General features: G+C 42.6%; 1 protein-coding gene across 3 annotated transcripts in view; it reads left to right on the top strand.

The window, feature by feature from the left end:
- The window catches only part of AFAP1 (actin filament associated protein 1), a 440,313-nt gene that overhangs the window by 175,065 nt on the left and 248,493 nt on the right, over positions 1–16,755 (top strand). For 2 of the 3 annotated variants that reach the window (XM_029591691.1, XM_029591678.1), the window contains exon 4: positions 7,825–7,925. In XM_029591691.1, the coding sequence (XP_029447551.1) occupies positions 7,825–7,925 (101 nt within the window). The remainder of the gene's footprint in view (positions 1–7,824; positions 7,926–16,755) is intronic. The other variant, XM_029591685.1, reaches the window with a different exon arrangement.

Below are 16,755 nucleotides of genomic sequence, written 5' to 3'. Positions count from 1 at the left end.
AATTGGAGTGAATATCAGAAGGACAAAGATCCTTGCACTAAGGTTTTCAGCCTACTTCAGATTCTGGAAATTCCTTCTGAACCAGCAGTGATCCCAGTTCATCAAATCCTGTGGGATCTACAAATAAGAATGTGGGATAATGTAGCCTCCTACCCTCAGATAGGAAGCTAGATCTTAAATACAAAGTACAATAGGCTCCTGGTTTGATGTGACACAACTACCACACTGGTCTATGATGGTAGAATCGGCATTGAAACCAATGCCAAAAAGACCAGGATTTTCTCACATACCCCTGGGTAAAGACCCCAGATTGCTAGACATTGTCAAAAAATTTTCCAGAGCTCAATGTTGAATACCTGCATTGCAGCAATATTTACATGACAGCATCAACAAGCCAAAGCCTCTCATGGAATACCTGGACTGGAAACAGGAGGCTTATAGGTGGGCATTTCTGGATGCGGAAGAGTGTGAACAGCGTCTCATCCAGTCAGTGTATGAGTCCTTTGACACTGCAGTAAGATTGTCTGCAGCAGCCATTGGGGAATGCTGGATGGATTGGTTGAAAGCCAGTGATATCCAGAAGGATGTTCACGACAAGTTGGCTGATGTTCCGTACTCAGGGGATGATCTCTTTGGTGACAAGGTCAGGGAAACTTTTGTCCTCGTTAAGGATATAGCATGCAGCCATTCAGTCTCTGCTGGTGGGAGTTGACCAGCCTCCTTTGTCTAGGCATCCTTAATTAACTTTTAAGCAGTCCTTCTTCTAGAGACTTTCCTTCTGTCAATTTCAACAATTGTGCCACAGCTATAACATCAACTTTCAGCCCACAGACACCCACGTGAGAGGTGTCAACCTAAGATGCTACAATAGTTTCAGCCGAAGTCGGGACCTAGTTTTTCACAATCCTCAGGCCTTGACCCCTCTAGTAGAAGGAAGGATTCCTCAATGAGTGGAGGAAGACTATTAAGGATCATTGGATCCTTCAAATTATGGAGTCTGGTTACAGTTTGCAGTTCTTTCTGACCTCAGTGCTTCACCAATATTTAGTTTTCAATTCAGATCAGTCTCAAGTGATGTAACTTTGTCTCAAGGTGGATTCCTTCTCAGCCAGAGAGAGAGATGGGAGCCAGTTCCTTCCAAAGATCATGCAAAGGGGTTCTATTCCTGCTATTTTGTAGTCCCCAAATAAGGGAATTGAAACTTATCTTAGATTTATAAAGACTGAACAAGGGGTTGATATGGGAGAAGTTCAAGATGAATGCCTACCACACCATCCTACCCTTTATCCAAGTGGGAGACTGGATGTTCCTCTTGGATCTGAAGGATATATATTCTCACATCACCATCTATCTGTCTCACTGGAAATACTTCAGATTCCTAATGGAAACAACACACTACCAATGCAAGGGTCTTCCCTTTGATCTCTTGGTGGCTTCAAGGGTCTTCACGAAATGCTGGCAATAACTGCGGCACATCTTTGTTGTCGGAATTTGGTTTTCCCTTTCCTGGACAACTGGCTAGTGACAGGATCTTCTCAAGTGGGGTGCTGGACCCCTTGCAGAAGATGATCCAGCTACTTCAGTCACTAGATTTCATGGTCAATTTCACCAACTTGAACCTTATCCCCACCTATAGATTCAAGTTCATCAGGGCTTGGATATACTCGTTAGAGGAGAAAGCCTTTCTCCCTTTGGAAAGGGCAGTCTGCCTACAAGCACTGGTGCAGAACGTGCTGCCGCAAGATCAGTTCCCAGCCCAAGTAATCCTAGTTGTCCTCTGGCACATGGTAGCATGGTGTTTGTGGTGCCCATGACTCACCTGAACATGAGTTCTCCAGTTAATTCGTGGTCCAGCTTTGGCCAGGCAAATTTTAACAATGGGGTTCATTTCAGTTGCTGTACAGCTCTGCTAATTAGCCAGGTAAAAGTATCTGGCTAAGTTGTTCTATATATTTGGTGGTGCAACTGTGCCACCAAAAATATTTGGCTGTCCTAAAGTTAGCCAGATAAGTCTGTCTGGCTGTCTTTAGGACAGGCCTATGGGATGAATAGACTTAGCCAGATAAGTTATCCAGCTAATTCTGAATATCGGAGTTAGCCAGATAATTTATCTGACTCCTGGTTTTTTTTTTTATCTATTGTTTATAATCTTCACAAAATTACAAAGTAACATATACTTTAAGTTAAGTTAACCAGATAGGAAACATACAGAATAAAGAAATAACATAATAGTAAATCTATCCTTTTTTCCTAGACCACAATTTTACTGGGAGTAAGCGTTAAAGAGACCAAGTTAAGGAGCATAAAGGGAAAATAATTTCTTATGGAAACAGTTTTACATGATGCTATCCAATTAAACTAATTACTCTTGGGATATGGGGCTTACTTGAGGAGAGGAGGCAAGGAGCAAACATTTTCAGGAATCTAACAACATTAACTGTTCAGGGAAAAAATATATGTAAGTATCATTGTTTAGTTTCTGGATACATTTGCAAGGGAATTTAACTGGAATGTTGCTCCTAATGATTGGGCTTCCTGTCGTAATGACAGGAAGTCTTTCCTCCTGTCCTGTGTGGATTTGGTTAGATCTGGGAATATCTGTATAAACTGGCCGTGGAAATTTACCTTTAAATTTTGGAAATAGCAACGCATGACATAACTGAGATTTGGTTCATATACAGAAGAAATCAGTAGGGTAGCTCTTTCTATTATCTCAATTGTAGAGGATTCTAAAAATTGTATTAGATTTTGTAAATCCAACTGATGTTGACCTTCATTACTTCCTCTTATACTTCGAAATGGCAAGAAGTATACCCTATTAAATGATTGCATCTTTTCTAAAGAAATTTTCAAGATTTCAGTAAGATATCTTTTTAATGTGATTCTGGGCTGTTCACCAATAATCTTGGGGAAGTTTAGAAGCCAAAGATTAAGTTGTCTTGGACGATTATTATATTGTAGAGTGACACCCTGATATGCCCCTCAGTTCCATGATATTAGTTCTGTGCAATCCATTGTTGTTGTCAATCCCTAGTTTTCTGTTTCTTAGTTAGTTGCCAAAACCATTTCTGGGATAATTTGTGAGGTTGTCGATGTAATTTTCCTCAGGGTTGGGGGAATTAGGGTGACATCCCCAGATGAAGCAGAGGCTCCTTCTCCAGCCTCAACTAAAGGGGAATTTGTCTCTTCCATATGGGGATAGCTAACAGTGTACTGGGTATGGTACGCTGTCCTGATGGGATTGTAGGAGTAGAGGGATATACTCTAACTTTCCCTTTTCTTTTTGAGGGCATTTCTTATTACATCAGAAAATATTCAAAATAATCTTTTTCAAGGACAGAGCAGACACTATGAACACATTGCTAATTAAAGTCTCTTAACCTTACCGAGAGATGGATTTTTGCTGTTAGTAGAAGTTCTTAATTCTCCCTACAGTAATAATATGATGTTAATCTCCTGATGGTAAGATTTCTCAAACTAAGCCATGCGCGGCGGCATGCGCCGCGCTAGGGCCACTTTTAAGGCTCCTCTGATGGTCCCCGTTGATGACATCAGAGGCGGGGTCAGGGAACGGCGTCTGGGGCTCCGTTGAAGCAAGCTCTAATTTGCTCCCGGCAACACAGGTAGGGATCCACTCGCAAAAGCTCAGTCTCTCACCTCCCAGGTGCTCTTTTCGCCGTGCTCGGGAGGCTTTTAAGGCCTCTCTGATGGTCCCCATTAATGACGTCAGAGGAAACGGCGTCTGGGGCTCTGTTGAAGCAAGCTCTAATTTGCTCCATGGCTCCTGTTTTTATAAAATTTCTGGTGGTCAATATTCAAAACCCCCTAAAATGTCAAACTTATCCAGATAAAGTTAACCAGATAAGTTATCCTGGATATTCAGTGGGAAAACCGGCTTCCAAAATATCCCTGAATAAAGTTATTTGGATATCTTTAGCCAGGATGCTTTTTCAGCGGTCGTCCATCAGGGTCTTGAATGCAGCAAGCATGAGGTGCACACCACCTATGATACTTTTGAGACAGCGGCGAGGGTAGCAGCAACGGGAATTAGTGCCCGCCAGATGGCCTGGCTTCGGGTCTCAGATATTCACTCAGAGGTGCAGGAGAGGCTCGTGGACCTGCTGTGTACTGGGAAAAACCTCTTTGGTGACAAGGTGAGGGATAATGTGGCTCGGTTAAAGGATCATCAGACCCTGTAGCATCTCTCGGACCCACCATCCTCGGCCAGGAAGTCATTGCGTCAGGACCCAAGGAGGTCCTTCTACTGCCAGAGGAAATATACTACCCTCCCGCTTCTCGCACCCAGTCCCAGCGGGTTAGCTCTAGGGCCTGCCATAGACAGCAGCAGGCTCCCTAACCTCAGCCGGCACCCCAGACAAGCCCCGTTATGGGGTTTTGACTGGCAGCAAGGGAGCGTAAGCCAATTACCCGTATCCTTGACGCACGACCCTCTGGTTGGAGGCCAGCTAAGGTTCTTCCTGGACGTTGGCCCAGTGTTACCTTGGACCTGTGGGTTCTGTCCATCATTCATCGAGGGTATCGACTAAACTTCCTGGATATCCCTCTGGACTCTCCCCCATCCCCCTCTTGGGGTCAGTGCTTGCATCAGAAATACTTTTGACAGAGCTTGCCACCCTTGTAATGGCCAGGGCTGTCAAGCCTGTTCCACTGAAATGGCGGGGGTTTTACTTCCGTATTTCCTGATTCCAAAGAGAACAGGGGGACTCCGCCCTATTCGAGACTTAAGAGCCTTGAACAAGTTTCTAAAAAGAGAAAAGTTCAAGATGGTCTCTCTGGGCACCCTGATTCCCCTTCAACAAAGAGGAGATTTGCCTACCCCCACATCAAGGTCTTCCATGGTCACAGGAAGTATCTTTGGTTTGTGGTAGGCGAGCAACATTTCCAGTACAGGGTGTTGCTGTTCAGGCTGGCCTCAGCCCCATGCATCTTCTCCAAGGGTCTGACTGTAGTGGATGCAGGTGTTCCCCTTCCTGGATGATTTGGTTGGTCAAGAGCTCCACCCAAGAGGGAGCAGTACAATCTCTGCACTTGACCATTCGGGTGTTAGAGTCCCTTTGGCTTATTATCAACTACCCGAAGTCCCATCTTGACTCATCGCCTCAGTTGAACTTCATTGGTGACCTGTTGGACAAGGCTTGGGCCCGAGCTTATCTTCCCGTGATCAGGCGCTCACGATGGTGGCCATTGTGAGAATGATCTAACAGAGCCAGCAGATTTTGGCTTGCAACATGTTGCGACTCTTGGGACACATGGCCTCTACCGTCCATGTTACTCCCTTGGCTCCCTTGCATATGCACAGAACTCACTGGACCTTGTGATCCCAGAAGCGGCAGGCCACCCAGGACCTCCATGTCTGCATCTGCATTACTCCACCTCTCCGGGACTCTTTGTCCTGGTGGGGAGAATCTTGTCAATTTGGAGCAGGGGGTGCCCGTTCAAAATCCCTCTGTCCAGATTATGCTCACCATGGATGCATCCAACCTGGGGTGGGGTACCTATGTAGAGTGGTTCCGTACCCAGCGCCTGTGGTCCACCCAGGAAGCTCAGTGTCAGATTAATTTCCTGTAGCTTTGCGCGATCCGGAATGCACTCTGGGCATTCAGGGATCAGCTGATCAACAAAGTTGGTCTGATCCAGACCAACAACCAAGTGACAATGTAGTATATCAACAAACATAGAGATACGAGGTCGTTCCTCCTGTGTCAAGATGCGATTCAGATCTGGACTTGGACTGTCTAGGGTATAGTGCTCTGAGCCATGTACCTGACTGGGACGGAGAATGTGGTGGCGGACAGGCTGAGTAGAACCTTCCCCCACCCCACAAGTGGTCCCTGAAACAGGAAGTGGCAGATTGGATCGTCCGTCTCTGGGGGACCTCGGATGTGGAACTATTCACATTCCCCTGCAACAGGAAAGTGGATCAGTTTTGCTCCCTGTATAGGGTGGATGGCAAACCAGCTTCAGATGCCTTTGCCCGCCACTGGGGTAAGGGCCTTCTGTACTCGAATCCTCTGCTTCCCCTGGTGACGAAGTCTCTCTGAAGCTTTGAAAGAACAAGGGGACTATGATCCTCATAGCCCCCTCATTGGCCGAGGCAGATCTGGTTCCCGCTCCTGCGGGATCTCTCGCTCCGGGAATATGTCAGCCTGGATCGGGGCAGGCTGCACCTTCCCAACCTCCTGGCCTCGTCCCGATGGCCTGGATGTTGAGAAGTTAATTGTGCAGCCCCTTGACCTCTCCGATGATGTGTCTCGAGCCCTATTGGCTTCCAGGAAGCCTTCCACTAGGAAGTCTTTTGGCCTGAAGTGGAAGAGATTTTCCATTTAGTTTGAGCACTGTGGCCTAGATCCGTTATCCTGCTCCACACTGAAGTGCTTGATTACTTCCTGCACCTTTTGGACCTTTTTAAAGACCAACTTCGTTGGGGTACACATGAGTGCTATCTGTGCCTACCACTGGGCTTACCCATCTCTGTGCAACCCATTATGGGACGCTTTATGTGGGGTGTGCTTCAGTTGAAGCCTTCCCTACGGCCTCCTGCTGTGTCCTGGGTCCTCAATGTGGTGTTGACTCAGCTCATGAAAGGTCCTTTCGAGCCGCTGAGTTCTTGTGACCTCAAGTACCTGACCTGGAAGGTCATGTTTTTGGTCACAGTCACGTCAGTGTGTAGAATCGGTGAGCTTCAGGTCTTAGTGACTTATCCACCCTACATGAAGTTCTTCCATAATTGGGTGGTTCTGCCTAAGGTGGTAAAAGATTTCCATCTTAACCAGTCAATCAGCCTGCCTACCTTTTTTTCTCAAACCTCATTCGCACCAGGGCAAACAGGCTCTGCACAGTCTGGATTGCAAAAGAGCCTTAGCCTTCTGCTTGAAGCAGACAGCAGGCCACAGGCAGTCTATGCATCTTTTCATCTCTTTTGACAGGAATAGATTAGGAGTTGCGGTTGCTAAGCAGGCCTTGTCAAACTGGCTGGCAGTTTTGCATCTCCTTCTGCTATACTCAAACAGGACTGGAGCTTGGGGGCCATGTCAAGGCTTATTCTGTTATAGTCATAGCAACTTCAGTGGCCCACTTGAGAGTGGTCCTCGTAGACGAGATCTGCAAGGCTGTGACGTGGAGTTCTCGCCACACTTTTGCCTCTCACTACTGTCTGGACAGAGCTAGTAGCTTCGGCCAGTCTGTCCTCCAAAATTTCTTTCAGTTGTAAAACCCAAATCTTCCTACCTAACAGCACCTGTGTTGTGCCCATTGGCACTTGTTAGGTTCCTGTTGGTCTTGCTTGTTTGGGAACAGCCTATAGCTAGAGATTCACCCATGTGTGAGGAGTACCATCCTGCTTGTCCTAGGAGAAAGCAGAGTTGCTTATCTATAACAGGAGTTCTTCTAGGACACGAAACCCACCCGCCACCCTGCGGAGTTGGGTTTCTCCTAGGATTATTTTATTTTTTCATAATTCTATGTTACGAGACTGAAGAGGGATCCTGCGAGGACATGTGGATGCTGGGCATGCTTAGTGTGCCAGTCAGAGTTTCTAGAAACTGACATGTTTTCCGTGCCGGGCTCCATCCGATGATGTCACCCATGTGTGAGGGCTAACATCCTGCTGTCCTCGGAGGATACCTGTTACAGGTAAGCAACTCTTTTATTTTGCCTGAATAAATTGCCGTGTAGATTAATAAAGTACTTTCTGAGGGGGAAGTGGAAAAAAATTACATTTTGGGATCACGTGCTGTGTCTGTAAGAATAAGGTTTGGTGCAGGTGTTAAACGTCTCTTTCTTATTTGATGTATGTTTTTCCAGCAGAATATGAAGTTAAAAACCACGTACAGAAGTCCGAGGTGCCCAGCAGTTTGCCTGCCCCACCTCAGATGCCTCTGCCAGAAATCCCTCAGCCATGGCTGGTAAGTGCAGCATTAGAACAATGCATTGACTTGAAGAAACTGTTTGTTATTTTTTTATATTGTGCCCTCTAGTTTGTTAATTAACTGGGTAGCTCACAGGTTGGACCTGCAAATAGTTTTTCAAAGGAATGTCTCCCCAAAGTTTCCTTTTTGGTTTGTGCCGGCAAACGCTGTGGCTGTAAAAGCTTCTGTGAACTTTGCCCCTGTTTTAACGAAGATTTCAAAATGAAATCCTTCACTTGTGCTTTCCCTTTCCGTCTCTAACCTCTAACTCTGACCTACCCTCTTGACCGGTCCCTTGCACCTGTGGCACTTTATTTCTTAGTTTTCACCTGCAGGGTTTTATGCAAGTATCTCTTTTGTTTCCCAGGCAAATCCTTTTAAAAATTGACATCATTACGTATGATTTATTTTCTTACTATGCAAGAGATTTTTAATAAATAATCTTAGAAATATGTTGGGTTTTTTTTTTTTTTTTGGTTTAAAATCAGTTTCTGCTTTGAACCCATCCACATTGTTGAAACATCTACTTGTGCAATAATGGCCATAATATGGTCTTCTCCCTGCCACCTAAATGTCTAGCAAAGGGTCAAGAGGTATATGAATTGAGATGCAATTTTTTTTTTTTTTTTTACACAATAGTTTTGCTCCTCCTGCTTAGCAATAGTTGCAATGTAATTGGGTCCCCAGTGGGAGCAGGTGGGAGGGCATTAAACCTCTTAGGTTGTACAGGTTCTCAGACTTGGGCAAAGGCCTGTCCTTCACTCCTAGCTCAGACCCTAGCCTTGGATCTCAGCCCAAGTCTCGTGATTGATGCCGTCCTTTTCTGCTGCTGATGGCCAAGTGAATGCTGTAGAGGACAGACTTGCTTATTGTAAAGCATTTTGAAAAGTTCAAATAGATTTTCAGATTGCACAGAATCATTCCTTATGGAGTCACATGGAAATCTTTAGTGGAATAGACTGTGGGAAAAGCTGGAAAATAGAGGAATGTGGTTCTTGTTTTGTTTTTTTTGTTTTTTGTTTTTTTTTTTTAACAGATCTGTTTGAAATGCTTATGCCCTTCTAATCTAGCAAGAACTGGAAAGTATGATAGACTATGGGGTGAATTTTTTCAAATTCACATGTCAAATTAGTAATATATACGCCTAAGCAGCTTGTATTTATTGATTTAAGCATTCTATGTACCAGCATTCCTAATAAAGATCACAACAGTTCACAAGAGACATTCGTAGATCATGGCTATTCGATAGTTTGATGAGACATTCATAATATAGGTCTAGACATTCATAGGGTCAGATCAATACATTTGTGTACATGCTAGTTATTACCTCAAAAATAGGTGCATACTTTTGTGTTCATTTGCACATTTACCTGTGCAAAAAAAAAGGGCAGTCTAAGGGTGTTCCAGGCCAGGGCTAAGAGCTACATGCGTAAGCTGCTATTTTATAAGAGACTTGCGCGAGTATATGTGGTTACTTATTTGTGAAATTTTAAACCCGCTAATTATCTCCTGCAATTGATATCAGACTGGTCTGTTGTCAAGTATTGGTTGTGAAGTCCGCTTTGATGTACACTTTGAAGTGCCAAAAAGCATAATATAAAAATCTAAGTAAGTAAATAAGTCTGGGTGAACTGGGGGTAGTTCAAGCTGAAGAACTAGGAGGGTCTCGATGACTTGGAGAAGAATTTGGTGAACTGGTGGAAGAATCAGAGAATGGGGTTTACGTGAGCAAATTGTATTTGTTTTGTGCGCAAAATATACACGCATGTTTATAAAATAGATAGGAAGAAGAAGGATCCATCTGAAGAAAATAGGATAAAACATAAGCATTGCCAAGTTAAGTGTAAAACATTGATAAGACAGGCGAAGAGAGATTTTGAAATGAAGTTGGCCATAGAGGCAAAAACTCATAATACAAACTTTTTAAAATATATCCGAAGCCAGAAACCTGTGAGGAAGTCGGTTGGACCATTAGATGACCGAGGGGTTAAAGGGGCTCTTAGGGAAGATAAGGCCATTGCAGAAAGATTAAATGAATTCTTTGCTTCCGTGTTTACTAATGAGGATGTTGGGGAGATACCAGTTCCTGAGATGGTTTTCAGGGGTGATGAGTCAACGAACTGAACAAAATCACTGTGAACCTGGAAGATGTAGTAGGCCAGATTGACAAACTAACGAGTGGTAAATCACGTGGACCGCATGATATGCACCCTAGGGTACTGAAGGAACTCAGAAATGAAATTTCTGATCTATTAGTTAAAATTTGTAAACTATCATTAAAATCATCCATTTTACCTGAAGACTGGAGGGTGGCCAATGTAACCCCAATATTTAAAAAAAGGCACCAGGGGTGATCCGGGTAACTATAGACCAGTGAGCCTGACTTCAGTGCCGGGAAAAATAGTGGAAACTATTCTCAAGATCAAAATCGTAGAGCATATAGAGAGACATGGCTTGATGGCACATAGTCAACATGGATTTACCCAAGTGAAGTCTTGCCTAACAAATCTGCTTCATTTTTCTTGAAGGGGTTAATAAACATGTGGATAAAGGTGAACCGATATTTGTAGTACATTTGGATTTTCAGAAGGCATTTGACAAAGTCCCTCATGAGAGGCTTCTAAGAAAACTAACAAGTCATGGGATAGGAGGCAATGTCCTTTCGTGGATTACAAACTGGTTAAAAGACAGGAAATCGAGTAGGATTAAATGGACAATTTTCTCAGTGGAAAAGGGTAAACAGTGGAGTGCCTCAGGGATCTGTACTTGGACCAGTGCTTTTCAATATATATATATAAATGATCTGGAAAGGAATACGACGAGTGAGATTATCAAATTTGCGGATGATACAAAATTATTCAGAGTAGTTATATCACAAGCGGAATGTGATACATTACAGGAGGACCTTGCAAGACTGGAAGATTGGGCATCCAAATGGCAGATGAAATTTAATATGGACAAGTGCAAGGTGTTGCATATAGGGAAAAATAACCCTTGCTGTAGTTACACAATGTTAGGTTCCATATTAGGAACTACCACCCAGGAAAAAGATCTAGGCATCATAGTGGATAATACTTTAAAACTGTCCGCTCAATGTGCTGTAGCAGTCAAAAAAGCAAACAGAATGTTAGGAATTATTAGGAAGGGAATGGTTAATAAAACAAAAAATGTCATAATGTTACTTGATCGCTCCATGGTGAGACTGCACCTTGAATACTGTGTACAATTCTGGTCGCCATATCCCAAAAAATATAGTTGCAATGGAGAAGGTACAGAGAAGGGCAACCAAAATGATAAAGGGGATGGAACAGCTCTCCTATGAGGAAAGGCTGAAGAGGTTAGGGCTGTTCATCTTGGAAAAGAGACTGCTAAGGGGGGATATGCTAGAGGTCTTTAAGATCATGAGAGGTCTTGAACGAGTAGATGTGAATCTGTTATTTACACTTTCAAATAATAGAAGGACTAGGGGGCATTCCATGAAATTAGCAAGTAACACATTTAAGACTAATCGGAGAAAATTATTTTTCACTGAACGCACAATAAAGCTCTGGAATTTGTTGGCAGAGGATGTGGTTAGTGCAGTTAGTGTAGCTGGGTTCAAAAAAGGTTTGAATAAGTTCTTGGAGGAGAAGTCCATTAACGGCTATTAATCAAATTTACTTAGGGAATAGCCACTGCTATTAATTGCATCAGTAGCTTGGGATCTTCTTAATGTTTGGGTAATTGCCAGGTTCTTGTGGCCTGGTTTGGCCTCTGTTGGAAACAGGATGCTGGGCTTAATGGACCCGTGGTCTGACCCATCATGGGAATTTCTTATGTTCTTAAAAGTATGTGCTTTCATTGCATTGCAGGTGTTCATGCATAGCCATCCATACGTGCATGTTTTGGATGTAGACATGCATAATTTATAATTTGCGCATTCCTCATACATGCAGGTTGTAAAATACCAAAGTAGATCTCCATGTAGCCATATACAAATATGTATGGGGGCCACATAAAGTTGTTTGAAAGTTATCCTCCCTTTGTTTTGATCCTGCATTTTATATTGTATCATTTTATGAAGATAATATGCTCTATTTTGCCATTAGTATTTGATGTATTAGATTCTGTGACAGTTGTTTTTAGAATGTTGTAATTTACCTTCATTGGCATTTTTTCCTGGAAAGGGCGAATATAAATTTTTAACATTAAACTAAATTATGGATGTGCTTAGGAAACAATTCTATTCAGCCTGAGGAAGAGAAAAATAAAATTCGGCTTATATTTGCATCTTCAGTAATTATGAGTAGTTGGAATTGCAGCTCTTTGTGAGTGTAGTCTTTTTTTTTTTAATGGAAAGTATAGGTAACCTCCTGCTTGCTCCAAATATCTTTATGTAGGCCCTTCCAAATTAAGTTTTGGAGCGTTTGAATACATACCAACGAGAGACTGAATTATCCCCTTTCATATTTGGGGGTGAATCAACCTGGCAGTCAGGGCCGGCTGAGTTTGACTACCTGTTATATATCAGGCTGAATCTGGATACCTAGAAGACCTTTTTCAAGTCTGTAATTACATGCACATTTACAAAAACAGAGCTCTACAAAACGGAGAAGGACTTTGCAGAAAGTCACGGCAGCAACAATGCATGTAAAATTCATTTTTTGTCAAACTCCATTCTTCAGAGTTAGAAAATGACAAAATAAAGTACAGAAGCACAACTCTATTCTGGCCCCACTAACCATTCTTTCCTACTTCTGTGTTGGTGCTTAGGATGAAACAGATTACTGAAAATAAATGTCATTACGAGCTCCTCTCAACCTCTGCTCCCACATGCAAAGGGTTATTTACGCACCTGCATACATGGCTGCTGTTCACCTCCCTAGAGGCCTATACTGCATGTTTAGGGGTGCATTTCCAGCATTTAAAGGGATCACATTCATTTGTGCTGCCAAGGTACAGCTGCCAAGTATCTTGTGCTCCTTGATGAGTCTAAACAATAGGCTTCAGAGAGAGGACAAGAACAGAAAATGTCAACAGTCACTCTTTAGCCTCCAGATGTGTGCATTTTGTTTGCACATGGGATGACCTCCTCCAAGAGTTCTGATATGCATCCCTGTTCAAGTCTTTTCAAAATGATATACATGAATACTTTATAAAATACCTGCCTCCAAGTTTAATCTGGGTGCTTATTCGTGCAGTGTCATAGTTATTTTGCATGTAAAATATACATGCATATATTTATAACATGGGTAGAAAAAGCATGTGTTTGTCTTATATTGGAAAAACTGGCATGTGCTGAAATATACACTTGTGCTTTTGGAACAGAAATACATGGCAATTTACAAATTGTGCAGTTGCTGCCACACAGTTACTAAAATATTAGCATTAATCTCTGTATGTCCACGTATGCACACAAATGCTGTACCGCAATTAGGTTTGGAAATTAGGCTCCCTATGTTTTGGGACAAACTCTATGGGCATTTTCTACCCACAGACTGCTCCAATTTTCAAAGTGAAAGTATGCATATTCTTTCCCTTTGAAACTTTCTGCAGTCACAAAATATTGCGCCTGCTTTTTCTACAGGTACTTTACATCATGTAAAATTGGATACAGGGAGGATAACTTTCAAACAATTGCATGTGGTTGCATATATGGCTAAGAGCAGATCTACCCAAGTAGTTTATAAATTGTGCGTATCTATCCTGCAACATACATGCAGATCTAGGCTTACACATGAATAGCCTAGTGGTTAGAGCAGTGGGCTACAAACCAGGAATACGAACACACATATATTTCCTACCTATTTTAAAAATATACATATGTATATTTTATGTATGTCGTGTAAGTCGACCAGTTTTAAAATATACACATAAATGACGTTTCAAAGGGAAAGAATATGCATACTTTCACTTTGAAAACTGGGGCAGTCTGTGGGTAGAAAATGCCCATAGAGTTTGTCCCAAAACATAGGGAGCCTAATTTCCAAACCTAAATGTGGTACAGCATTTGTGTTAGAGTCCCACTGTCACTCCTTGTAACCTTGGGCAAGTTACTTTACCCTCCATTGCCTCAGGTACAAAAACTTAGATTGTAAGCCCTCTGGGGATAGGGAAATACCTACAGTATCTGAATGTAAACAGATGTGATATCTCAGATCAAATGCCAGTATATAATAAATAAATATATCACTGAACACGCATACGTTTCCTACCTATTTTAAAAATATACATATGATTATTTTATGTATGTCGTGTAAGTCGACCAGTTTTAAAACACACATAAATGAAATTAACCAGTTTACCAATTAGTCCACCAGTTCGCCCAGTCTTCTGCAGCTCATCAACACCCTCCTGATTCTTCAGTCTGAGCTCCCCCCAGTGCACCCAGACCTCCCACCTAGTCAGTACTACACAATAAACATATTTTAAATATCACTTATGAGAAATAATTAGCAGGGGTAAAAATACACAAGTAACTTGGCAAATGTACCTGCGTGACTTTTAAAATAGTCCTTTATTGGAGCGGACTGGGAAGGAACATCCTAAAACCCCAATCTACCCTGCTTCCCTTTCCCCTATCCCCCACCGACCCATAAAACCCTGCTAGCTATTTTTTGTTTGTTTGTTTTTAAACTTACCTGCTCTCCAGAGCATTAGTAAGTTGCATGTGCCAGCCGGCCACTGGCTCGTGCTTCACTGGTACAGTGCCTAATGGCGCTGTCCCGGCCCACCCTTCTTTCAAACCAGCTCTTCTGCGCGTACCGGGAAATACGCACATGGAACGGCCACGCTCGTATCTCCTGGTATTGGTGCATGCCGGCATCTAAAAATTCATCCCATGATGTTTTAAAAACTCATCTCATAGATTTGAAAATGCAATCTATGCATGGCAAAACACATTCCCTTCTTTCCTTCCCTTTCTCTGCCCCAACTGGGAACGCAGTCTCTTAATGGTGATAAAAATACATGAGTCCTTCAGTACGCATATGTTTAGCTGCATTCAAAGGGGACAATTTTCAGACTATTGATATGTGCAGATAATTAATTTGAAAATTGTCTTCTTAGTATACAGAACATTAATTAGTATGGGCAAATGCTACTACCATAGTATACAACATATCTAATTATACAGCTAAAAAGGTTGCCATCATTGTATCTAGGATACATAAATTCTCCTAGGACAAGCAGGATGGTAGTCCTCACACATGGCTGACATCATCAGATGGAGCCCGGTATGGAAAACTTATGCCCAGCATGGGGTCTCTCTCCAGTCTCTTCTTTTCCGTGGAGCTGTCGTTTTGCGGTCGTGGAGCTCGTGCTCTGTTTTTCATATTGGAAAGCTTTTCTTGATCGATTCATCATTTTTTCCTGCGCTGGATCCCTCACCATCCCCTGGCTTAGTTTATCGGGCGACATGGTAAGTTTTTCTCCTTCTGTGCGGTCGATTTCCGGTGGTTCGCCACTTCGGTGGCCGCTGGTCATAAACCGCATGATGGGCCTTTTTTGTAATTGTGTCGTCGAGGTTTCATTGGTCCCCGGACCATGTCCTTCACAGATCCACATGAGGTGTGTATCCTTTGCCTGGGGCATCGCACGACGTTCGGGAGTGTCGTATTTGTGACCAGATGACTCCCAAGGGCCGGCGCACCTGTCTGGATTATCAACATTGTCAACATATTGTCTAGTTGCTGAAATCTGTAATTATCTTACTGACGTTATCCTTTCCTGCTATTTCTCTCTTCGCCCAGTTCAATCACCCTTGTTATTTGTAACTGCTTTTCTCCGCACCTTAGAATCAGTTAGAAGTTTTTTGCACCCCTGTTATACTGTAAACCAGCATGATGTGATTGTATCATGAATGCCAGTATATAAAAAACCTAAATAAAAATAAAGATCTCCGGTTCATCATGTGCTAGAGGCATTTCCAGTACTGGGTGTTGCCGTTCTGCCCCACCTAGGCCCCACGTGTCTTCACCAAGTGTCTGGTAGTAGTGGGTGCACACCTCTACCATCTGTGGGTGCAGGTGTTCCCCTACCTGGACGATTGGCTGGTCAAGATTATCACCTAGGAGGGATCGCCTCGGTCCTTGCACTTGACCATTCGGGTGTTGGAGTCCCTGGGGTTTGTCATCAACTACCCGAAGTCTCATTTTACTCCATAGGAACAGTAAAACAATAGTGTTTTATTGTTTAGAATGCTTTGGAAGGAATGAGAGAAAAATCTGTTAAATGTTTTTCCTTATAGAGTGAAGAATTTGATATTTGGGAATTGATGCTCAGTTAAGATTGTTCTCAAAATTGACTTTCAGTGTAAATTTATTACTTGACTTTATTTCCCATTTTTGTAAATATCTAATAATGGTAATTAAAATTTTGAATGCTTATTCTGTTTAGGTACTGGTATCATGATGAATATCTAAATACAGTGGTATATTGCTGCTGCGCTTCTCATCAGAATCCCATTCAGACATTACACTAATAAGTGTGAAGTCTAAAACAAACTAAACAGTGGAAGAGGGCATTCAGGAAATTAGATTTTTTTACTGCAGGGTTTGCACGTATTTTCTTAAAGTTCAAAACCGTGTAAAAGCATACAAAATAATGATAAACCAGAAAAAAAACATATCTAGACAAGCCCGTAATTTAGGGATGATCCTAGAGCCCAAACTAAGCATAGTAAACAATTTCAGCCATCACCCAAACTTCTTTTTATAAACTCCACTTATTAAAGAAATTAAAACCTCTCCTCTTCCCACATGATTTCCTCTCCATTCTCCAAGCTCAGTTTGAATTGCTGTAATTCCCTCTAGTTAGGCCTTCCAGATTACACTCGACATCCCCTTCA

Source organism: Rhinatrema bivittatum, chromosome 1, assembly GCF_901001135.1.
Source record: "Rhinatrema bivittatum chromosome 1, aRhiBiv1.1, whole genome shotgun sequence".
Lineage (NCBI taxonomy): Eukaryota > Metazoa > Chordata > Amphibia > Gymnophiona > Rhinatrematidae > Rhinatrema > Rhinatrema bivittatum.
Note: the sequence above shows the minus strand (reverse complement) of the source record. Positions and strands in the feature narration are given on the sequence as shown.